Source organism: Drosophila nasuta, chromosome 2L, assembly GCF_023558535.2.
Source record: "Drosophila nasuta strain 15112-1781.00 chromosome 2L, ASM2355853v1, whole genome shotgun sequence".
In the NCBI taxonomy this organism is placed as follows: domain Eukaryota; kingdom Metazoa; phylum Arthropoda; class Insecta; order Diptera; family Drosophilidae; genus Drosophila; species Drosophila nasuta.
The window spans coordinates 26,753,740-26,778,917 of record NC_083455.1 but is presented as its reverse complement, the minus strand read 5'-3'; the positions used below and the strand labels follow the sequence as shown (position 1 = coordinate 26,778,917).

The 25,178-nt window shown below is 50.1% G+C and overlaps 1 protein-coding gene across 1 annotated transcript in view; it reads left to right on the top strand.

The window, feature by feature from the left end:
- The window catches only part of LOC132783772 (uncharacterized), a 112,719-nt gene extending 87,834 nt beyond the window's left edge, over positions 1-24,885 (top strand). Inside the window, 24 exon segments of the mRNA XM_060789133.1 lie at positions 4-333; positions 400-714; positions 790-1,095; positions 1,158-1,802; positions 1,878-2,519; positions 2,586-3,857; positions 3,924-4,238; positions 4,303-5,898; positions 5,965-6,279; positions 6,346-6,993; positions 7,057-8,025; positions 8,125-10,164; positions 10,231-10,542; positions 10,612-13,332; positions 13,400-14,044; positions 14,434-15,099; positions 15,180-16,098; positions 16,208-17,892; positions 18,181-18,381; positions 18,445-18,639; positions 18,709-19,704; positions 19,768-22,992; positions 23,051-23,476; positions 23,540-24,885. Of these exon segments, the coding sequence (XP_060645116.1) occupies positions 4-333; positions 400-714; positions 790-1,095; positions 1,158-1,802; positions 1,878-2,519; positions 2,586-3,857; positions 3,924-4,238; positions 4,303-5,898; positions 5,965-6,279; positions 6,346-6,993; positions 7,057-8,025; positions 8,125-10,164; positions 10,231-10,542; positions 10,612-13,332; positions 13,400-14,044; positions 14,434-15,099; positions 15,180-16,098; positions 16,208-17,892; positions 18,181-18,381; positions 18,445-18,639; positions 18,709-19,704; positions 19,768-22,992; positions 23,051-23,476; positions 23,540-23,781 (21,626 nt within the window). The 3' untranslated portion in view covers positions 23,782-24,885.
- The last annotated feature ends 293 nt before the right edge of the window (positions 24,886-25,178 follow it).

Below are 25,178 nucleotides of genomic sequence, written 5' to 3'. Positions count from 1 at the left end.
TAGCGCAACCACCGCTTAGAGATGTGGAACCCTATCGAGATCCCTGCATACCTTCCCCTTGTGGTCTTTATGCCACATGTCGCAATCAACAAAACCAGGCCATTTGCGCCTGTCAATTAAACTATTATGGTGCTCCACCTCACTGTAGACCCGAGTGTACTATAAACGCGGACTGTGCCACTCATTTGGCCTGTATGAATGAAAAGTGTCGCGATCCTTGCGCCGGCGCTTGTGGTCAACACACCGAATGCCGTGTTCTCAACCATACACCCAATTGCGTTTGCATACATGGTTTTGTGGGCAATGCTTTTGTAGCTTGCCAAGCAGCACCGCGTAAGAAAGAAAAAGTGAAAAACCCCTTAACTTTAAGTAAATCAATAAACCCTTCTATTCGTATAGCCCCACCTGCGTATGAGGAACCCAGGGATCCCTGCAATCCCAATCCCTGTGGCAGCAATGCCATCTGTTCGGGTCAAGGGCAATGTACATGCATTTCTGAATATCAAGGTGATCCCTACGTCGCATGCCGTCCCGAATGTGTAATAAGCGCAGAGTGTCCACGTAATCTAGCCTGCGCTCAGCAAAAGTGTGTGGATCCCTGCCCAGGCACATGTGGTACGAGCGCAATCTGCGAAGTGGTTAACCATATTGCGATGTGCCACTGTCCGGAAGGCATGACTGGCAACGCTTTTGTGTACTGCAGCCCTGTTCAAAGTAGGTTTCCCTACTACAGTTAAGCCCTTTTCCTGCACGAACAAAATTAATTGAGACCCAACTTTTCCCCTTTAGTTAAAATATATCAAAATCCTTGCCAGCCGTCACCATGTGGCGCCAATGCCGAGTGTCGCGAACGACAGGGTCAGGCAATTTGCAGCTGCTTGCCCAATTATTATGGTGTGCCACCTGCTTGTCGACCCGAGTGCACGACCAACTATGACTGTGACCCAAGTCGCGCTTGCCAAAACCAACGTTGTATCGATCCCTGTCCAGGTGCTTGTGGTGCCTATGCCGAGTGCCGAGCAGTCAGCCACAGTCCTTTCTGTAGCTGTCGCTCGGGCTATACCGGTAATCCTTTCATCCAGTGTCACGTTATTAGTAAGTTTGACGACAACCCTCCAATTTTAAATCATCAAACTGACTCCGTTGCTTAATCACAGTCGAACCCGTGCGAGATATTGTACCTCAAGATCCCTGCCTACCTTCGCCCTGTGGCCCGAATAGTGAATGCCGTCGCATTGGCGATACTCCATCCTGTTCCTGTCTTCAGAATTTCTTTGGATCACCACCTAACTGCCGACCAGAGTGCTTGACCAATTCGGATTGTGTCTCATCGCGAACATGCGTCAATAACCGTTGCCAGGATCCCTGTCCAGGTCTCTGTGGCAGCGGCGCCGAGTGTCGTGTGCTTAGTCACAGTGCCATGTGCTTCTGCCAACCTGGCTATAGTGGAAACCCCTTTGTACTCTGTTCACCCATTCAACGTGATCCTCCGGAGGTAATCCAACCATGTAATCCTAATCCTTGTGGTTCGTTTGCCGAGTGTCGTGAGCGTAATGGCGTTGGATCCTGCCAATGTCTGCCCGAATACTTTGGCAATCCCTACGATGCTTGTCGTCCCGAATGTGTGCTCGACTCGGACTGCCCATCAAATCGAGCGTGTATGAATCAAAAATGCCGCGATCCATGCCCTGGAAGTTGCGGTCACAACGCCGAATGCTATGTCCGGAACCATTTACCCACATGCAACTGTCTGATCAATTACGTAGGCGATCCTTACGTTGCCTGCAAGCGTGAGGAGAAACGTAAGCACAGCGTTCTCCAAAGTCTCTTAGAACAGTAGCAGTACCTAAACCCTTTTCTTGCCTTCTACTTTACAGCCATTCGTGTGTATGTTAATCCTTGCCAACCCTCACCATGTGGGCCCAATTCACAGTGCAAGGAACTCAATGAACAGGCCGTCTGCTCTTGTTTGCCCGAATATATAGGCCAGCCTCCGGGCTGTCGACCTGAGTGTATTATCTCTTCGGAGTGTAGCTTTAATAAGGCCTGTGTACAACACAAGTGCATTGATCCCTGCCCTGGCGCTTGTGGTAGCAACGCCCTCTGTCATGTTGGCAATCATGTACCTTTGTGCGCCTGCCAATTGGGCTATACAGGAGACCCATTCACCCGTTGTTATCCGATACCTCCCCCGCCAGTACCGCTGCTTGAGGAACCTGTGCGCGATCCTTGTCGTCCTTCGCCGTGTGGTGCCAATGCCCAGTGTGAGCAGTCTCATGGTCAGGCCGTATGCACCTGCCTAAAGGGGTACTTTGGTGTCCCACCGAGCTGCCGACCCGAATGCACAACTAGTGCCGAGTGTCTGCCCAGTCTAGCGTGTATTAATCAGCGCTGCGTGAACCCCTGTCCCGGTTCCTGTGCCTACAATGCGCTATGTACTGTGAGGAATCACGTCCCCAGCTGCCAGTGTCCTGTTGGGTACGTGGGTGATCCGTTCACTTACTGTCAGCCTTCACCACGTAAGCTTTTAACCACACAACTGGATTTAGCGAATTTTTCAATTGATTTGACATATTTGCCCTTAGCCCAACCCGTACCCATTGTAAACGACGATCCTTGCAATCCCTCTCCCTGTGGACCTAATGCACAGTGTCACAAGGGTCAGTGCAGCTGCCTGCCCGAGTATCAAGGTGATCCCTATGTGAATTGCCGTCCAGAGTGTGTTCTCAACGCAGACTGTCCCAGGAATCGTGCATGTGTGCAACACAAGTGCGTGGATCCATGTTCGGGCACCTGTGCCCCCAATGCCATATGTGATGTCCTCAATCACATTGCCATGTGTCGTTGTCCCACCGGAATGACAGGCAATGCTTTTATTCAATGCGAAACCCCATTGGTACAATATTCACCTCCTGTCAACCCTTGTGCACCATCGCCTTGCGGCCCGAACAGTAGATGTCGTGTGCTCAATGATAACGCCGTTTGCTCATGTCTGGAGAATTATGTAGGAACTCCGCCAAGCTGTCGTCCAGAATGCACACGCAACTCGGATTGTCTGCCAAGTCTGGCATGCCAAGCGCAGCACTGCATTGATCCCTGTCCAGGAAGCTGCGGCTTTAATGCCCAGTGTCATGTCGTCAATCATGCGCCCATTTGCAGCTGCCCACCACGACACATTGGTAATCCGTTTTTGGGATGCCAACCTGAGCCACCGCAACGAGATATAATCGTGAAGAAGCAGCCCTGCCAACCATCACCATGTGGACCGTATGCCAATTGCCATGCTGTAGGACAACAAGCTCAATGCAACTGCTTCGCTAATTATATTGGAACACCACCAAACTGTCGACCAGAATGTGTCACAAATTCGGAGTGTAGTTTTGACAAGGCGTGCGTTAGGCAAAAGTGTGTGGATCCGTGTCCAGGTTCTTGTGGCGCCAATGCCATCTGTCATGTGCTCAGCCACGTCGCCATGTGCTATTGTACAACTGGCTATACTGGAGATCCATTTAGTAACTGCTACCAAACACCCATTGTACAACAAGAGGAGCCCACTCAACCATGTCACCCGAATCCCTGTGGCGCCAATGCAGAGTGCAGACAAGAGGGCAATGCCGGCTCTTGTCAGTGTCTGCCTGAATATTACGGAAATCCATACGAAGCTTGCCGTCCTGAATGTGTGTCAGATAGTGACTGCCCCGCAGACAAATCGTGCCATCAGCTTAAGTGCCGCGATCCCTGCCCTGGCGTTTGTGGGCTTAATGCAGCTTGTAGAGTTTTTAATCATCTACCCACTTGCCACTGTTTGAATGGCTTCTCAGGAGATCCCTATCGTTATTGCCAACTCCCCGAGAAACGTGAGTCTATTATCTGCAGCTATTCACATCCCAATCAATCCATAACGTCTTCGTCTTGTGCTTTAGCTATTCTCAAGGAGTATGTAAATTCGTGTCAACCTTCACCCTGTGGCCCTAACTCCCAATGCAAACAGCGCAATGAACAGGCCATTTGCTCATGCTTGCCCGATTATTTTGGCTCCCCGCCCAATTGTCGACCCGAATGTGTCACGAGCGCTGAGTGCGCCCATGACAAGGCCTGTATTAATCAAAAATGTAGCGATCCTTGCCCTGGTGTCTGTGGCTCCAATGCCGAATGCCGGGTCTACCATCATGCTCCCATTTGCAGTTGTTTGAGGGGATATCAAGGCGATGCATTCAGCCGCTGTTATCCTGTACCACGTAAGATAATATTGTGGCATCATCTGAGTTGACCATTCAACTTTATCCATGTTTACGTTTACAGCCCCTCCACCTGCCCAGGGCGTGTATCAAAATCCATGCATTCCGTCACCTTGCGGTCAAAATGCCGAGTGCCGCGATAATCAAGGCACAGCTGTATGCACGTGTCAACCCAACTACTTTGGTAGTCCACCAAATTGTCGTCCCGAGTGTACAATCAATTCAGATTGTTCGAGCCATTTGGCGTGCCAACAACAACGTTGCCGCGATCCTTGTCCAGGTGCTTGTGGCTTCAATGCCCAATGCCAGGTCATCAATCATACGCCAACGTGTCTGTGCGCACCTGGTTTAACAGGCAATCCATTTGCCTCCTGCCAAGCCCCACCACCAACGCCTGTCCCTATCCATGATGAAGATCCTTGCCAACGGGTGCCTTGTGGGCCGAATGCTATCTGTCGAAATGGTCAGTGCAATTGTCTGCCTGATTACCATGGTAATCCATCAATAGGCTGTCGACCCGAATGCGTATTGAGCACCGAATGCGCCTACAGCCTGGCCTGCGTGCGTCAAAAGTGTACTGATCCATGTTCGGGTACATGCGGCACCAATGCCATCTGTGAGGTGCACAACCACGTAGCCATGTGTCATTGCCCCGATGGCATGACAGGCAATGCCTTTGCCCTGTGTGTGCCATTGCCACCACCTCCACCGCGTGTTGTCGTCGATCCTTGCCAGCCCTCGCCTTGTGGGGCCAATGCCCATTGCCGCCCAGTAAACGGACAAGCCGTCTGCTCATGTCTACCCCAATTTATTGGTGTGCCGCCTTCATGTCGATTCGAATGCAATAGTAATGTGGAATGTCCATTGCATCTGGCATGTCTACAGCATCGTTGTCAGGATCCATGTCCTGGAGCATGTGGCTTGAACGCCGAGTGCCAAGTTGTGAATCACAGTCCCAACTGTCGCTGCATTACACACTACACTGGAAATCCCTTCATTGCCTGCCACCCACAACCACCTCCACCACCTTTGGAATTAGATGTGATAGATCCATGCCAGCCTTCTCCATGTGGAGCCAATGCCGAGTGCCGCAACATTGGCAATAATGCACAATGCAGTTGTCTACCAGATTTTATCGGAACTCCGCCACATTGTCGACCAGAATGTGTGAGCAACGGCGATTGTCCTACAAATCTGGCGTGCTTAAATCAAAAGTGCCGCAATCCATGTCCAGGAGTCTGTGGCACTAATGCCGAGTGCTATGTTATTAACCACACTCCCATGTGCGTCTGTGCCAACGGTCATGGTGGTAATCCCTTCGTTAGCTGTCAAGTGATTCAAGATGTACAAGAGCCAGTGTCACCATGTGTACCCAGTCCTTGCGGCGCAAATGCCATTTGCAATGAACAAAATGGAGCTGGCGCCTGTCAATGTCTAACCGACTTTTATGGCAATCCCTACGAGGGCTGTCGGCCCGAATGTGTCCTCAACTCTGACTGTCCTAGCCATTTGGCGTGCTTCAATCAACACTGTCGCGATCCCTGTCCAAGTGCATGTGGCACCAATGCCATTTGCCACGTTCGCGATCATTTGCCTCAATGTAATTGCATCAATGGCTACGAGGGTAATCCCTATAGTTATTGCACAGTACAAAGAGAACGTAAGTTCATCAACGCTTATTTAACTACAAGTTTAGAGGCTCATACAACATTTGTATCATCAATAGCTCTGCGTGATCCCACTCCTCTACATCCCTGCCAGCCATCACCTTGTGGTCCCAACTCCCAGTGTCGTGAGACTAATCAACAAGCAATCTGCAGCTGCCTGCCCGATTTTATTGGTGCTCCACCAGCGTGTCGTCCCGAATGCACCATCTCCAGCGAGTGTGCCTTAGATAAGGCATGCAACAACCATCACTGCATTGATCCCTGTCCCGGCGTCTGCGGTCAAAATGCCGCATGCCGCACCATTAATCATAGTCCCTACTGCAGTTGCCTGCCAGGTTTCACGGGCGACGCTTTCAGCGGTTGTCGTACCATCCGTAAGATTCTTTGTGATCTCCAATTCCAAAATGAAAGTGGTCCTTACGTTATAATCCCATTTTCAGCGCCCGCCATCAACTATGATTATCCCAAAGACATATATCGCGATCCTTGTGTGCCTTCACCATGCGGTGCCTATGGCCAGTGCCATGCCCAGAACGGCCAAGCTGTTTGCACATGCCAGCCGGGCTACTATGGAGCTCCACCTAACTGTCAGCCAGAGTGCGTAATCAACTCTGATTGCGCTTCTCATTTGGCCTGCTTCAACGAAAAATGTCGCGATCCTTGTCCCGGTTCTTGCGGACTCTCGGCTCAGTGCAGCGTCATCAATCATACACCAATTTGCAGCTGTTCCGTTGGCTATCAAGGCAATCCTTTCGTTAGCTGTACACTGATACCACCCACTCGTGACCCACCAGCTCCACACGACGCCTGCAATCCATCACCTTGCGGCTCGAATTCCATTTGCAAAAATGGACAATGCACTTGCCTACCCGAATTCCACGGCAATCCCTATGTGGGCTGCCGTCCTGAATGTGTCCTAAATTCTGATTGTGCCCGCGACCGTGCTTGCCAGCGTAGCAAGTGCGTTGATCCTTGCCCCGGTGCCTGTGGTGTTGGTGCTAACTGTACAGTGCGCCAGCATGTACCTATGTGTCATTGCCCCGCCGGTACATCTGGCAGCGCTTTCGTCCAGTGCGCCCTCATACAATGTATGTTTTTAAAACGAATTAGTTTCGCTGTTAACTTAACACACTTCATTTTTTATAATTTAGCTGACCCTATCGTGCCTATCAATCCCTGTGTTCCTTCACCTTGTGGCAATAATGCGCAGTGTCGAATGGCTAATGAGCAGGCTGTTTGCTCATGTCTACCCGGTTATTACGGCACGCCACCCCAATGCAGACCCGAGTGCACCATTAACTCGGATTGTGCTCCACACTTGGCTTGTCTGAATCAACACTGTAGGGATCCTTGCCCAGGTGCCTGCGGTCAGCACGCACTTTGTCAGGTTATCCGACACACTCCACATTGTAGCTGCCCCACTGGATACACGGGCAACGCGTTTGCCCTTTGCCAACATCTACCACCACCACCTCTCAAACGACAGGACCCTGTGAATCCCTGTTATCCATCACCTTGCGGCCCGAATGCCCAGTGCACGCCTTCACCGGATGGAAGCCAAGCGCAATGCAAATGCTTCGAGGATTACATCGGAACTCCGCCCCACTGTCGTCCCGAGTGTGTGACCTCGGCAGAATGTCCAAATCAGTTGGCCTGCTTGCAGCAAAAGTGTCGTGATCCTTGTCCTGGAATATGCGGAGAGGCAGCCACTTGTCAAGTGATCAGCCATGTGCCATCGTGTCTCTGCATTGCAGATTACATTGGAGATCCCTTCACACGTTGCTATCCTCGTCCTGCATTAGAACGAGACCAGCTGAATCCATGTGTGCCGAGTCCTTGTGGTAGCAATGCCGTCTGCCGGCAGCAAGGAATCGTTGGCGCCTGCCAATGTCTGCCTGATTACTACGGCAATCCCTACGAGGGATGTCGTCCTGAGTGTGTTCTCAATTCCGACTGTTCTAGCCACTTGGCGTGCCTCAATCAGCACTGTCGCGATCCCTGTCCTGGTAGTTGTGCGTCCAACGCACAATGTCAAGTAGTTAACCATGTGCCCATCTGCAGTTGTTATTCGGGCTACAATGGTGATCCATATCGCCACTGTTACCTGCGCCAAGCAGAACGTAAGCATTCCTCACTACACAAGTTATTTGAAACTTGCACTAACCCAACAAATTATAATGTATTGTTTGCACCACTCTCTTGCACCCACCATTCCACAGCGCTCCCAGCAATCTATGTGAACCCTTGTGTGCCCTCGCCTTGCGGTCCTAATGCCCTGTGCAAGGACTTGCAGGGTCAACCCATTTGCAGCTGTCTACCCGATTACTTTGGCACTCCACCCGCCTGTCGACCAGAATGCACCAGTAATGCCGAGTGTCCCCATGACAAAGCCTGCATCCAACTCAAGTGTCGCGATCCCTGTCCTGGCGCATGTGGCTACAATGCCATCTGTCAGCCCCTACATCATCGCGCCCATTGTTCATGCCAACCCGGTTATACGGGCAACGCATTGGTGCGTTGCCTACCAGTACAAACGCCAATACCTCAGCGTGAACCCTATCGCAATCCTTGCGTGCCATCTCCCTGCGGATCTTATGCTCAATGTCGAGTGACAAATAATCATGCAATCTGTAGCTGTCTGTCTGAGTATTATGGCACACCCCCACATTGCCAACCCGAGTGTACTCTCAATTCTGATTGTCCATCACATCGTGCCTGCATCAATGAGAAGTGTATTGACCCATGCCCAGGTGCTTGTGGTCTGAATGCGCAGTGCCATGTGCTCAACCATGTGCCCAGTTGTTCGTGTCCGAACGGCTATCAGGGTGACCCATTCCATCGCTGTTACCCTACACCGATTGCTCAAAGTCCACCAGCAACTCCAATTGCTGATGATGCTTGTCAGCCTTCTCCCTGTGGTGTCAATGCCCAGTGTGCTGTTGGTGGCATCTGCAGTTGCTTGCCACTGTATCAGGGCGACCCCTATGTGGGTTGTCGTCCCGAATGCGTGTTGAGCACAGAGTGTACACGCGATCGATCCTGTGTACAGAATCGTTGCATAGATCCGTGTCCAGGCACCTGCGGCTTCTCCGCCATATGTGAGGTACACAATCATGTGGCGATGTGCCATTGTCCCGCTGGCATGCAGGGCAATCCATTTGTGCTCTGTCAGCCAGTGCCACATGCAATTACCGACCCAGTAAGAACGCCGCCTCTGCCTTGTCAGCCTTCCCCGTGTGGAAGCAATGCGCATTGCCGGGCTGCAGGAAATCAAGCAATCTGTAGCTGCTTGCCAGGTTACTACGGCAGTCCTCCTGCCTGTCGACCAGAGTGTACCACCGACTTCGAGTGCTCTCTTAGTCTGGCTTGTGTCAATCAACGCTGTGCAGATCCTTGTCCTGGTGTCTGCGGCCATCAGGCGGTGTGTAATGTAGTCAATCATAGGCCGCAATGTGTTTGCCCTGTCGGCTACACGGGCAGCCCCTATACCCAGTGTCAACCTATTAGACCTACACCAATTCCAGCGCCGATTTCAGTTTCAACTCCTAATGTGGTTCCTATTCAAAGCGAACCTCTCGATCCGTGCTTGCCCACACCGTGTGGACCGCACTCTCAGTGCAGCAATCAACAGGGCGTCGCCATTTGTCGCTGTGAGATAGAGCATGTGGGCGTGCCACCTTACTGCCGCCCAGAGTGCATATCCAACAGCGATTGTCCCAGTGATCGTGCTTGCATTAATCGCAAGTGCCGTGATCCGTGCCCTGGTCTTTGCGGTTTCAATGCCATCTGCCGCACCAGCAACCATCAGCCAAACTGTGTGTGCGCGTCAGGTTTGATTGGTAATCCATTCACCTCGTGCCAAATACCTCCACCCTCTGCTCCATCTCCCAAACCCGCACCAGCCATAATTGCTATACAGAGACCGCAATTTGAGGAGCCACCAATAAACCCATGCGAGCCAAATCCTTGTGGTGCCAATGCACTATGTACTCAACACGGCACCGTAGGCTCCTGCATTTGTTTGCCCGATTATTATGGAAATCCCTATGAAGCCTGTCGACCTGAATGCATTCTTAATAGCGATTGTCCCTCACACAGAGCATGTGTGCAGCTAAAATGTCGCGACCCTTGTCCCGGTTCTTGTGGGCTCAATGCAGAGTGTCGTGTAGTAGATCATCTACCACATTGCAACTGCTACAATGGTTACACGGGAAATCCCCTCAGCCATTGCGTGCCCACTTCTCAACCTGCGCAACAATGTAAGGAATCACTAATAAGTGACTTATCATTCAATTGTAATCATCTCCTAATTTTCTTTGTCTCAGCACCCATAGTATACCCACATCCTTGCAACCCCTCTCCTTGTGGCGAAAATGCACACTGTCGCGAAAACAATGAGCAAGCCATTTGCTCTTGCCTTCCTGATTTCTATGGTAGCCCGCCATTCTGTCGACCAGAGTGCACAATGAACTCAGAGTGTCCCTTAGATAAGGCCTGTGTGCAGCACAGATGCATCGATCCTTGCCCAGGAGTATGTGGCACTAATGCTGAGTGTCGTGTCCATTATCATAATCCTATTTGCTACTGCGTACCTACGCAGACTGGCAATCCCTTCACCAGATGCTACGAGAATCCACGTAAGATTTCATGTGATACCAAAATTAAAAGTGAGATATTCTCTAATAATCTCTCTTCGCCACACGTAGAACCCATACATGTTCGGCCTCCCATATATGATACTCCAGCACCACCCTACCCGATTGCCATACCAGGCGTTGTTTACATTCCTTCAGAGCCACAGCCGGCGCCTCCAACCTATCAACCTACATTGTACACAACCTATCCTACTCCAGCCACATCCCAACCAAAACCAGGAGTAATAAATATTCCGTCCATACCGGAACCCTCTCTACCATCACCGAACTATGATGATCACTACGCTATACAGCGTCCACAACCAATTCCGGGAGTGATTAATGTTCCCTCGGTGTTGCCGCCTGATCGTCCGACATCAACACCACCTCCTACTTATATATCATCGCCAAATCAAGCTACACCAGAACCACAACCAGGAGTTATCAATATTCCATCAGCACCACAGCCAACTTATTCATCACCCCATCCTGGAGTTCTGAACATTCCATCAGTGCCACAATCACAGCCGACCGCACCACAGCCTCCACAAAATATTCCAAGCTATCCGACAACTTCAACTCCAGTAACACAGCCTGGTGTAATCAATATACCATCGGCACCACAGCCATCGTATCCTCCACCTCAACCTGGAGTTATAAACATCCCGTCCGTTTCACAACCACAGCCTCCAGTCCCTCAACCTCCCATATTTGTGCCATCTCCAGAGACCACGACGACTCATCCTCAGCCTGATGTAATCAATATTCCATCAGTACCTCAACCGACATATCCTCCAACAACTCCGCCACCGCGGCCTGCTATATATGATGTATATTACCCGCCACCACCACAAATACCCGGAGTCATAAATATACCATCTCTACCACGACCGACTTATCCAACACCTCAAGCTCCGGTGTATATTCCGACCCCACCACAGCCAACACCTGCTCCACTGCCAGGTGTAATAAATATACCATCAGTATCACAACCTCAACCACCTGCACCAAAACCTCCAATATATATTCCAGCCTATCCGTCGACTTCAACGCCAGCACCCCACCCAGGCGTTATCAACGTCCCATCTCACCCACAACAGGTGTCTCCTGCACCACAACCTCCGCTTTACATCCCCTCTCATCAATCAACAACGACACCTATTCCGTTGCCTGGTGTTATAAATATACCATCTCTACCGCAACCATCTTATCCAACACAACAACCACCAGTGCTTAATGTGAATTATCCAACCACATCACAGCCACCTAGGCAACCAGGCGTAATCAACATTCCCTCAGTGCCAGCACCACAACCTCCTGCACCACAACCGCCGCTATATATTCCATCTCCTCCAGCAACATATACACCAACCCTACAACCTGGTGTTGTCAATATCCCATCTGTACCACAACCATCTTATCCAACACCACAACCTCCAGAGTATGATGTGAACTACCCAACGCCACAACCGCAACCAACTTATAAGCCAAGCGTTGTTAATATTCCTTCGTATCCAGTGGTAGTGGTGTCGCCTGCAACGCAGCCACCAATAACCTATCCACAATATTCCACAACACCACCACCAAGGCCGGGCGTAATTAATATACCTTCCCCACCACAACCTCAGCCACAGCCATCGTATCCAACTTATCAACCATCGGTTCCAAAACCACAACCAATTCCTGGCATCATCAACATTCCATCCACAGAAGAGACAACAACAACACCAAAACCTATTCATCCCATTTATAATGTGGCTACTCCAAATCCAGAGATTAATCCCTGCTATCCTTCCCCCTGTGGTCCTTACTCGCAATGTCACAATCGCTTTGGAATCGCCGCTTGTATTTGCCTGCCCAATTACAGTGGCACTCCACCCAATTGTCGTCCTGAATGCATTGTCAACTCCGATTGTCCCGCACACTTGGCGTGCATGAATGAAAAGTGTCGCGATCCATGCCCTGGTTCATGTGCATACAATGCCATTTGCCGAGTATACAATCACGTTCCGAATTGCTTCTGTTCCCCTGGAGAAACCGGTGATCCATTCGTGTCGTGTCGCAGGATTCCTCCAGTTATTAAGGAAAATGACAAGCCCATAGCAAAGGATCCATGTTATCCATCACCTTGTGGAGCCAACGCTATTTGCAAAAATGGAATTTGCAGTTGTATCGCTGAATACCATGGCAATCCCTATATTGGCTGCCGCCCTGAATGCGTCCTCAATACAGATTGTGCGAAAGATAAGACTTGCAGAAGGCAAAAATGTGAAGATCCCTGTCCAGGCACATGTGGACTCAATGCTCTTTGCAATGTTTACAATCATATACCGAGCTGCTCGTGCCCGACACATATGCAAGGAAATGCGTTCATCCGCTGTGATGCTATTCCAACTCCTTTACCCACACAACAGCCACCACTTAGAGTGACAACATATCCAACCGCTGTACCCACAACACCGACAAATCTACCGGCTATGGTGCCACCGCAAAAGCCCATTAATCCTTGCCAGCCCTCACCCTGCGGACCCAATGCTCAATGCCGTCCGCATCAAGAGCAGGCCATATGCTACTGTTTGCCAGGCTACTTGGGTATACCGCCTTCCTGCCATCCAGAGTGCAGCAGTAACTCAGATTGTCCTCTCGACAAATACTGCTTGAATATGAGATGTAGTGATCCATGTCCAGGTGCCTGTGGCTTCCGTGCCATTTGTCATGTTCAAAATCACAGTCCCATCTGCCTATGCCCGCCTTCGTTGACGGGTAATCCTCTATCGGCTTGTCAAGTTATAGGTAATCATCATAGCTGAAACCTACTGAAATCCTCTTTTAAACAAAGCCTAATTTAAATTCTCTCCAGTTGTAGCACCGCCAGTCAGATATCCCATTGCAGTGAATCCCTGTCAGCCCTCACCCTGCGGTCCCTACTCAGAGTGTGAGGCCACTGCACAGGGCGCTCGTTGCTCATGTCTCCGAGACTTCATTGGTACTCCACCGCACTGCCAACCCGAATGCATAAGCAGCGCCGACTGTCCCAGCGACAAGGCCTGTGTGAACCGCAAGTGCATTGACCCTTGTCCGGGCAGTTGTGGTCAACATGCCTTATGTCGTGTTGTGGCCCACAGTCCATTCTGCTATTGCCCTGTGGGTTTGGTAGGCGATGGACGAAACGCTTGTGTCGCCATGAAAGCACCACCAGTGGTGCCCTGTCAACCCAATCCGTGTGGTATCAATGCCATTTGCCAGCCGCAACGCGACTTGAGCATTTGCCAATGCCTGCCGGATTACATTGGCAATCCCTACGAGATATGTCGACCCGAATGTACTCATAACTCGGATTGCAGTAGCGATCGTGCCTGCGTGCGAGAAAAGTGTCAAGATCCCTGCCCTGGTGTGTGTGGCATCAATGCCCATTGCCAGACAATTAATCACAATCCTATGTGTGAATGCCTACCACAGCATGTGGGCAATCCATATCACAGTTGCCGTTTTGTGCAGCAAGAACGTAAGAACACAATGCCCAAATTCCTCAGCAAACCTAAAATCAATTTTCAGTGCGCCACTAAAAAATTGTCTGTATTTTTAATGCTCTACTCTCGTTTTTCGCTCGAATCGATAACAATGCAGTACTCAATTCTACGTTTGGTCCCTGTCTATAGCTGTATCTCTCTATTTCTCTTCCGTTTAACCATCGCACCGCCAAATCATCAAAGAAAAAGCTACAATACATTCATATTCAAATGTTTTCCTTTTACGACAATTGCTAGACATAACGTACTTACAATGCAAAAACTCTCGCTTACGCTTTTAATATGAAAATGCTTTGCTTTTTGCCGACAAATTGATTAAATGGTAAAGCTAATATGAAACATATTCTACCATCTCAAACTTTAGCAACGCCCCCTGTTTATGTGAATCCCTGTGAGCCGTCACCTTGTGGCGCGAACTCCCAGTGCCGCGAGTCTCAGGGTCAAGCCATTTGCAGCTGTCTGCCCGAATTTATCGGCACACCTCCAGCCTGTCGTCCCGAATGCGTTATCAGTGCCGAGTGTCCTTCGGATAAGGCGTGCATCAAACAGAAGTGCATCGATCCCTGCCCTGGCGTCTGTGGACTGAATGCCGAATGCCATGTGCGCAATCATAGTCCATTGTGCTCTTGCAGACTTGACTACACTGGAAATGCCTTTATTCGTTGCCAGCCACTGCCACCGCCGCCACCACCCGAGAAACTCCCAACGCGCAACATGCCATGTGTGCCTTCGCCCTGCGGACCCAACTCCCAATGTCGCGAGGTCAACGGTGGTGCTAGCTGCAGCTGTCTGCCCAACTACATTGGTGCTGCACCTAATTGTCGACCCGAATGCTCCATTAATGCCGAGTGTGCCAGTAACTTGGCGTGCATTAATGAGAAGTGTCGCGATCCTTGTCCCGGATCTTGTGGATTTGCAGCCCAATGCAACGTCGTCAACCATATACCCAGTTGCTCATGCCCCGCCGATCACACGGGTGATCCCTTCAACAGCTGCCGCCGCTTACCGCCTACTCCACCGCCAGCACCCAGTATGCATCTCCATATTTACTTTCTCTCTCTCGCGTTGAATGTCCTTCCTAACCAGACCTTTGCAAATGTTTTCTTCCAGCACCAACAGATCTTTGCAACCCTTCGCCCTGCGGCTTCAATACCCAGTGCCGAGAAGGTGTTTGCTCTTGCCTGCCCGAATATCAAGGTGATCCATACATCGGTTGTCGCCCCGAGTGTGTCTTGAACTCGGAATGTCCTCGAGATCGTGCCTGCGTGCGAAACAAGTGTATGGATCCCTGTCCAGGCACCTGTGCTCAGAATGCTCTATGCGATGCCATCAATCATATTGCCATGTGCCGTTGTCCTGAGCGCATGACTGGCAACGCCTTCGTTTCCTGCACTCCAATCCGTGATGAGTTGCCTGTCAATCCCTGCCAGCCATCACCATGTGGCGCCAACGCCCAGTGTATTGAACGTGGAGGAGCTGCCATATGCTCATGCATCATCGGTTACTTTGGACAGCCACCCAACTGCCGCCTGGAGTGCTATAGCAGCTCTGACTGCTCTCAACAGCATGCGTGCATTAACAACAAATGTGTTGATCCTTGCCCAGGACAATGTGGACTGAACGCTGTCTGCCAAGTAGTTCAGCATCGTGCCCACTGCGAGTGTATAGCTGGTTTTACGGGCAATGCCTACCAACAGTGCCGACTGCCTGAGATAAAACAGAAGAAGGATGATCCTTGCAATCCATCGCCATGTGGTCCTAACTCACTATGCACCAATGTGCAGAATCAAGCCCGTTGTACGTGCTTGGATGAGTTCCAGGGTACTCCTCCCAACTGCCGACCCGAGTGTTCCAACAACGATGAGTGCGCCTATAATTTGGCCTGCATGAATCAGAAATGTCGCGATCCCTGTCCTGGCAGCTGTGGCCATAATGCCCAGTGCCTGGTGACCCTGCACACACCAAACTGTCATTGTCCGTCAGGCATGACAGGTGATCCATTCAGACTCTGTTCACCTATTCCCCCCAAGTAAGCATTCGCGTTATTCTATAGGCCATCAAAAAGTTTGCATATTGTATAGAGGCAGGGAAATATCTTCTATTTCATATTCTAATTACTGAAAATTTTTTTTTACAGCTATACCACCACCAATTCCTGACCCCAAGAATCCGTGCGAACCATCGCCTTGTGGCAGCAACACTTTGTGTCGCTTGCGCGGTCAAAGCTACGTGTGCGAATGCATCCAGGAATACATTGGTAATCCCTACGAGGGATGCCGTCCTGAATGTGTCGGCAACTCCGAATGCCCTGCAAATCGTGCCTGTATCCGTAACAAATGTGCTGATCCGTGCCCCGGAACCTGCGGTCTAGAGGCTTTCTGCAATGTCAACAACCACATTCCCGTGTGTTCTTGCCCAACGGGTTACACGGGTAACGCCTTTGTGCAGTGCACGCGCATTGTGACACCGCCACCGCCATCAGATCCTTGCTATCCCTCGCCATGTGGACTAAACTCTGTGTGCCGTGTGCAGCGTGATCAGGCTGTCTGTGAATGTCTGCCCGGTTTCTTTGGAAATCCATTGACGCAGGGATGTCGTCCGGAGTGCACACTTAGCTCGGACTGTGCCAAGGATCGCGCCTGTGTGAACTCCAAGTGCGTGGATCCCTGTCCAGGAGTCTGCGGCTATGGCGCAACCTGCCAGACCATCAATCACAGTCCCATCTGCAGTTGCCCCGATAAGATGATCGGTAATCCGTTTGTGCAATGTGAAATGTCGCGTGAAGTGGAACCCATTGATCCTTGCCAGCCATCACCGTGTCGCAGCAATGGCATTTGTCGTGTCCATAATGGAGGTGCCACCTGCAGCTATCCCGAATGTGTGACCAATGAGGACTGCTCCAGGGATCGCGCTTGTGTTACACAGAAATGTCGCGATCCTTGCCAGAATGCCTGCGGTCTCAATGCCATTTGTCGCACTATTAATCACAAGGCTGTCTGCAGTTGTCCACCTGAATTCTATGGTTCACCGTACGCTCAGTGTGTTCGCGAAGTGGCGAAGCCACCACCACCAAAACCGGAATGTATCACCGATTCAGAGTGCAGCAATGACAAAGCATGCATCAATCAAGTGTGTCGCAATCCTTGCGAACAATCGAATATCTGCGCCCAACAAGCACGTTGCCATGTCCAACTCCATCGCCCGCTCTGCGTCTGCAACGAAGGATATACTGGCAATGCTCTTCAACATTGCTATCTTCTAGGATGCCGTTCCGATGGCGAATGTGCGCCCACCGAGGCCTGCATCAATGAGAAGTGCGTGGATCCTTGTAGTTTCACACAATGTGGCATTGGTGCTATCTGTCGGGCCGATTTCAATCATCGCGCACGCTGCCACTGCCAAGATAATTATCGCGGAAATCCTTTGGTACGCTGCGAGCGTCCTGAATGCCGTAGCGATGATGAGTGTGCATTCCACTTGGCCTGCCGCAATGAACGCTGCGAAGATCCCTGCAATTGCGGCATTGGCGCACAGTGTCGCGTCGATAACCATCGTGCTCAATGTCGCTGTCCTGCCGGCTATAGTGGAAATCCTGCCGTCCGCTGCGACTTGGTACCTGTTCAACCCGAGGGTTGTACCATGGATGCCGAATGTCCCAGCAAACTGGCCTGCTTCAATGGCGAATGCAAGAATCCTTGTGATGTTACGCATCCTTGCGGTGCCAATGCCATCTGTGAGGTCGTTGACACTCTACCCCTGCGTACTATGATCTGTCGCTGCGAACCTGGTTATGTGGGTGATGCTGACATTGGATGTCGCAAAGGTAGGTTCTCCTGAGAATCATAGAAATACTCCTCACAAATGAGGTTAAACTGTGTTCATTTTCTTGCTTTATTGCCAAGTTTTGCTTCTCTCTCATTGCAGCCAAGTTGTAAATAGTTTTTTAAATAATCCCTTTGATCTTCCTTATGATAATATCCCTCCTTTCAATGAGTTGCACATCACAGTAAATGCACTCGTTAACTCAAACTGCTAATTGCTGCACTTACTCCCATTTTATGGTTCCAATTTGTTATTCCGCAACTTATCTTTCTAATTTTGTTTTGTCTAGAACCCGCACGCGACCATGGTTGTGTATCGCACGATCAGTGCCAGGATACGGAGGCTTGCCGTGGAGGCAATTGTGTCAACCCCTGCTTGGATGCATCACCTTGTGCTCGTACAGCACAATGCTTGGCCCAGCAACATCGTGCCATCTGCACCTGTCCACAGGGCACTCAAGGCGATCCCTTCACTAACTGTTATCAGCCACGTAAGCTTATCCACTTTAATCGCAATTCCAACAGCTTACTAAAGCCTTTCATAACATTTACAGCGCCAATCACATCTGGATGCAAACACGACTCAGAGTGCACACCAACGACAGCTTGTATCAATCAACGTTGCCAAGATCCTTGCGCCGAGGCCAATCCATGTGCCGGTAATGCCGAATGTCGTGTCCAAAACTCTCGACCTATTTGCTTCTGTCCTTCTGGATGGGGAGGTGATCCACAAGTTCAATGCTTCAAACGTAAGTTAAACTCTTCTACAAGATTTCATTGATACGACTATGAAAATAACGTTATCCTCCCGTATTCAGCTGAGTGTAAGATTAATGCGGACTGTCCTTACGATAAGGCCTGCCTCAATGAAAACTGTGTCAATCCGTGCACCCACGGTCAAGTACGTTGTGGCACCGGAGCCGAATGTCTGCCTCAGAACCACCAGGCAGTCTGCAAGTGTCCAGCTGGCACCCAGGGAAGTCCCTTCGTCGCCTGTATCACGGGACATTGCCAGTACAATGAAGATTGTGCCGATCAAGAGGCATGCGATCGCTTGAATCGCGTCTGTCGACCAGTTTGCGAGCAAGATACCTGTGCCGTGAATGCCATTTGCCAGGGTCGTCGCCACCAGCCGCAGTGTGAATGCCGAGCTGGCTTCCAAGGTAATCCTCTGGTACAGTGCGAGCTGCCAAAACGTGAGCCCAAACCTGAGTGTACCCAAGACGCGGAATGTCCGTCGAAACTGGCTTGCATCAATCAACGCTGCGCCGATCCTTGTGCTACGCCCCATGTATGCAGTCCACAGCAAAGCTGCGCCGTTCTAGACACATTACCATTGCGTACTATGATCTGCAAATGTCCCAGTGATACGGTATCTGATAATTCCGGCAATTGTGTACCCATCCAAGCGGTTACCGTACCTGGTGGCTGCCAACACAACGCCGAATGCGCCAGTTCAGAGGTCTGCCTCCATGGCAGTTGCCTGGATGCTTGCCGCCTGGAACGCTGCGGTGTTAATGCTCAGTGCAGTGCACGTGATCACTATGCACAATGCAGTTGTCCACCTGGCTACCAAGGTAACCCACGTATCGAATGCTACACCAAGGAAATTGATCTGCCCAGAGTTCCTGGAGCCGAGTGTACACGCAATGATGACTGCCCACGTGACAAGAATTGCATTAACGAACGCTGTGTGAATCCATGTACGGCCGACGCTTGCGGCACTGGCGCCTACTGTCATGTGCAGGAACGCGCTGCCATCTGCCGCTGCCCGCCAGACTACACTGGAGATCCCCGCATACGCTGTCTACCTCGTAAGTGCTTTGAGCAATAACTTGTTTTATAGAAACCTTTCTAATTAATCAAAATTGTTTCAGCTTCGGATGTCATCACCGTTGGTTGCAAGTCTAGCTCAGATTGTCCCGCCACAGAGGCGTGCATCAACGCGCAATGCATCAATCCATGCAATTGTGGACCCCATGCCGAGTGCATCGTGAAGAATCATCATCCCATCTGCTACTGTCAACCTGGATTCTCCGGTAACGCCCAGTTCGGTTGTGCTCCAATTGGCTGCCAATCGGACGATGAGTGTGCCGGCGACAAACAATGCGTAAACCGTGAATGTCTGAACCCATGTCTCGTCTCTGATCCATGTGCGCTGAATGCCGAGTGTTACGGAAGAAATCATCGTGCCAGTTGCCGCTGCCCCGTCGGACTTGAGGGTGATCCATTTGTACGTTGCCTGCGATTAGAATGCCACTCAGATTACGACTGTGCATCCAACCAGGCCTGCGTGAGCAACCAGTGTGTGAATCCCTGCGCCCAGAGCCCTTGCGCTCAGAATGCTATCTGCCAGGCGCTGCAACATCGCGCCGTTTGCCGCTGTCCCGATCAGCTGCCGCTAGGCGATCCTTATGCCTTCTGCGAACCACGTCCTGTGGAACCAATCTGTCGCAACGATGGTGATTGCCCCAGCCGATTGGCTTGCATCGATGCCAAGTGCCAGAATCCTTGCACTGAACTCTCGCCATGCGCACGCAGCGCTCACTGCAGCGTGCTCGACAGTGTCCCCGTGCGCACGATGGTCTGCGAATGTCCTGAATCTCAGGTACCAGATGCCAGCGACGAATGTCGTCAGCTGGTGCTGCCAAGTCCACCCGGATGCGAGAGCGATCTAGACTGTGGCGATCAAGAGGCGTGCGTAAATCGCCAGTGCCGCAATCCCTGCAATTGTGGCACCAACGCCATTTGCCAGGTGCAACAGCATCGTGCCGTGTGCAGCTGCCAGGATGGATTCGAGGGTAATCCATATGCTGCTTGTCGCTCTATTGGATGCCGTGTCGATGGCGAATGTGACTCCGGCAAAGCATGCATCAATGGCAACTGTATCAATCCCTGTCTACTCAACAATCCATGTGGTCCCAATGCCGAATGCTACGTTCAATCGAGTCACGCTCAATGTCGCTGTCTCAGCGGCTATCGTGGTAATCCTTACGAACGTTGCCGTGTCATCGGTTGCAGTAGCAATAACGACTGCCCCACCGACAAGACCTGTCAGAATGAACAGTGTGTCAATCCTTGTGTCTACAACAATATCTGTGCCCCGCGTGCCGAGTGTCGTCCACAAAACCACTTGGCTGTTTGCCGCTGTCCCGCTGACTTTTTGGGTAATCCCTATGTGGACTGCCGACCACAGCCGCAACCTGTCTGCAAACTGGACACTGATTGTCCCGCCCGACTGGCCTGCATCAATGAACAATGCGTTGATCCCTGTCTAGCTTTGGAACCTTGTCAACGACCATCTCAGTGCCAGGTGACACCAACCACTCCAGTGCGAACCATGATCTGTATTTGCCCCGATGGCTACATTAGCAGCGGAAGCGGCAGCTGCAAACCCACAACAAGCATTGTCAAGGTTGGCGGCTGTATCTCGGATAGCGATTGTTCTGCAGACAAATCCTGTGTGAATGGCATTTGCCGAGATCCCTGCAACTGTGGACTGAACGCTGAGTGTCGCATCAAGGACCATAAGCCAGTATGTACTTGTCGCCAGGGCTACGAGGGTAATCCCGAGTTCGAGTGCGCAAAGATCGAGTGCAGCATCAACTCCGAATGCCCGGCTACACATACATGCCGCAATCAGCTCTGTGTGCCTGCCTGCCAAGGCGAGCAATGTGGTGCCAATGCCGAGTGCCTCGCCATCAATCATCGTGCCGTCTGTGAGTGTGCCCCAGGACATGGAGGCAATGCCCGTTTCGGCTGCACGCCACTTGGCTGTCGCACCGACGACGAATGTCCCACAGACAAGGCCTGCGTCAACGGCAAATGCGCCAATCCTTGCGAAACTACCGCCATCTGTGGCCGCGATGAAGACTGCAAGGTCTATCAGCACAGACCCCAATGCGCCTGCCCGCCCGGCACTGTGCCCGGACGTAATGGATGCGAACAGGAACGTGTGGTGCCCATTTGCATCAGTGACAGCGATTGTCCCACCCAACGTGCTTGCCTCCATGGCGAATGCATCAATCCCTGCAATGCAACCCAACCGTGCGGCGTCAATGCCGAGTGCCGTGTCCTTGACACGTTGCCCGTACGTACCATGATCTGCGAGTGTCTCGAAGGTTATACTGGCAATGCGGCCGTGCAATGCGACAAACGTTCTCTGTGTGTCATCGAGAAGGGCTTCGTGCGCGACGTGGATGGCCAATGCGTCTGTCCACCTGGCAGCGCCCTCGACATCTATGAGTACTGCACCCCGTGCCTCGTGGAGCAAGGATATCGCATTGATGAGAGCGGACATTGCGTCTGCGCTCTGGAGCGTGGCATGGTGATTGATGAACGTGGCCGTTGTACTTGCCCCATTGAGTTGGGCTATCGTTTGACCCCTCTGGGCGAATGTCTACCCGTGGAGCAACCAGAGTGCACTACCAACGAGCAGTGCGCCGACAATCGCTTCTGCAATCCAGAGACTAAGACCTGCGAAGATCCTTGCCTAACCAAGACCTGCGGCATTAATGCGTTCTGCAACGCAGTCAACCATCGTGCCCAGTGCCAATGTATCACCGGCTACACGGGTAATCCGGAACTTCACTGCAATCATACCAACTTCCGTACAGACTTCCCACGTCCCGATATGGTTGTCAGCTGTTTGGCTGATGGTGTTCAGGTGGAGATCCACATCACAGAGCCTGGTTTCAATGGTGTGCTTTATGTGAAGGGACACAGCAAAAACGAGGAGTGCCGTCGCGTCGTCAATTTGGCCGGTGAGACGGTGCCACGCACCGAAATCTTCCGCGTTAACTTCGGTAGCTGCGGTATGCAGGCCGTCAAGGATGTGGCGAGCTTTGTCCTGGTTATACAGAAGCATCCCAAGTTGGTCACCTACAAGGCACAGGCCTACAACATCAAGTGTGTCTACCAGACGGGCGAAAAGAACGTCACGCTGGGCTTCAATGTCTCCATGCTGACAACTGCCGGAACTATTGCAAATACTGGACCTCCGCCAATCTGTCAGATGCGCATCATAACCAATGAGGGTGAAGAGATCAACTCTGCAGAGATTGGCGAACATTTGCGCCTGCAAGTGGACGTCGAGCCAGCCAGTAAGTATTCAGAAATATCTCATCTCATCTGGCAGCCTAACTAATCTGTTAATTTCAGCTATTTATGGTGGATTTGCTCGCTCCTGTATCGCCAAGACAATGGAGGATAACGTACAAAACGAGTATCTGGTCACTGACGAGAATGGCTGTGCCACAGACACCAGCATCTTTGGCAACTGGGAGTACAACCCCGACACAAACAGCCTGCTGGCCAGCTTCAATGCCTTCAAATTCCCCTCCAGCGATAATATACGCTTCCAGTGCAACATACGCGTTTGCTTCGGCAAATGTCAGCCAGTCAATTGTGGTGGCTATAATGCCTTTGGACGACGTCGTCGCTCCATTGCCGATAACTCCACAGATTCGACGGCGATTGCAACCAGTTCTGGAGTGGAGGGTCAATTGCGCGAAGAAATTACCATTTCATCCAATGCTATATTGACATTCGAGAAGCGCAACGGACCTGGTCTCAACGATGCCAACAGTAAGTATTTCCCCCTGGCTACAAAGTTGCCAATTCTCTAAATCAATTTTATTTTTCCTACAGTCAAACCGGCTGCTCAGCGCGTTGAGGATATTTGTGTATCGATGGTGGGTTTGATTATTGCTCTGGTCATAACGGCGCTGTTGGCTCTTGTCGCCGTCGCCGTTGCGGTGTCCTGCTGGCTGATGGCCTACAGAAGACGTCCCAAGACGTTGGCACCATTGCCGCACCCGCCAGAGTTCCCCAACCCCCTGTTTGCCAATCCGGACGCTGCGCCGGAACCAACACCTGACTACATTTCCTAAACACGTAATGTAACAACAAAAAACTAGAAAGAACGAACAATAACAAATGAAACACTAGCTATAATTTTAGACATTAAAACACATAAAAGATAGAAATGATATTTGAGAAGCTCGTGCAAAAAAAGATACAAAATATATAACGAAATTAAATTTCGCGAAAATGAAATGCAAATGCAAGGAAAAGCAAAAGTACAGTTGTGAGCCGAAACTGTAGTCGCGCATGTATTAAGCGTTTATGAAACGCGCAAGCGCGGAATTGAAAAGAATGAATGAAGAAATGTAAAAAGCAAGAAAAACGAAAATACTGCACACCATACAATATTAATTAAATAACTTAAGAAAATAATTTTATTACTATACATTTGTGTATTAACATTTTAGTATTCCTTTTTTTTCCTCACTAATATGAGAATTTTGCGTAGACCCCATAATGAAAATACTAAGTAAACTGCCAAAAGAGAAGAGAATAGAAGTGAAGAGAGTAATGTGTAAAAGACAAGATAGAAACATATGCAGCAGCTACAAAAGAATTCTCGTTCTCTAACGACAACTTCTTCATTAGTCGATTTATGATTACATATTGATAATTTGTTATATACATATATAACTATAAAGACTTCCTATAAAAGTTTAGGGTGTGGGTAGTAGCAGAACAACATCGACACTTTGTATTATAGCACACACACATTGTACACACACTACTACACTTCCTGTACACATCTAATTTAGGATCTGAGCTCGCCGATTCCAATTCCAAACTGCCTTAATTTTTCACAAATATATAGAACGAGAGACGAACAATGCACCCCGAAAAGAGTAATACTCCTTAGCAGTACGTAAAGCCCCTCTAGGGAAACGCTTAGTTCCCAGTTGCCTCAAGCAAAAAGAATATAACCAAAGGACAATATATAAACGATTGTTCTTCAAGGATTATATATCGAAAGAACAAGTTCAACTTACACACACACACACACATAAGGGAAACTATCACAGCCAAATGAACTTGTTTTTAGGCACTGGAAATAGTAGATCCCAAATAAAAAACAATATTTATATCAAAAATAAAAAAAAAAAACTGCCACTGAGGCGTCAAACAGCGCACAAGGATTAATTAAGGTTTTGTTTTAATAACGACTAATGGAGGATTTGAACTATATAACACTATAATTTTACTCCTATCTGAACTATGATTAACCCAATTATTTTTGTAGTTTTTTAGTCAATTAATATTAAATTGTTGTGATTGTTTTAAAATGCAAATGAAAAAAGATACTTCCACTAATTAAAAACTAAACTAATAGCGCGACAAGTACGCATAAGTACTTAAAAAAAAAACAAAAGGTAGAATTGAAGGAAAAGAAACTAAACAACGAATCGGCGGATTTCTATCGAAACCC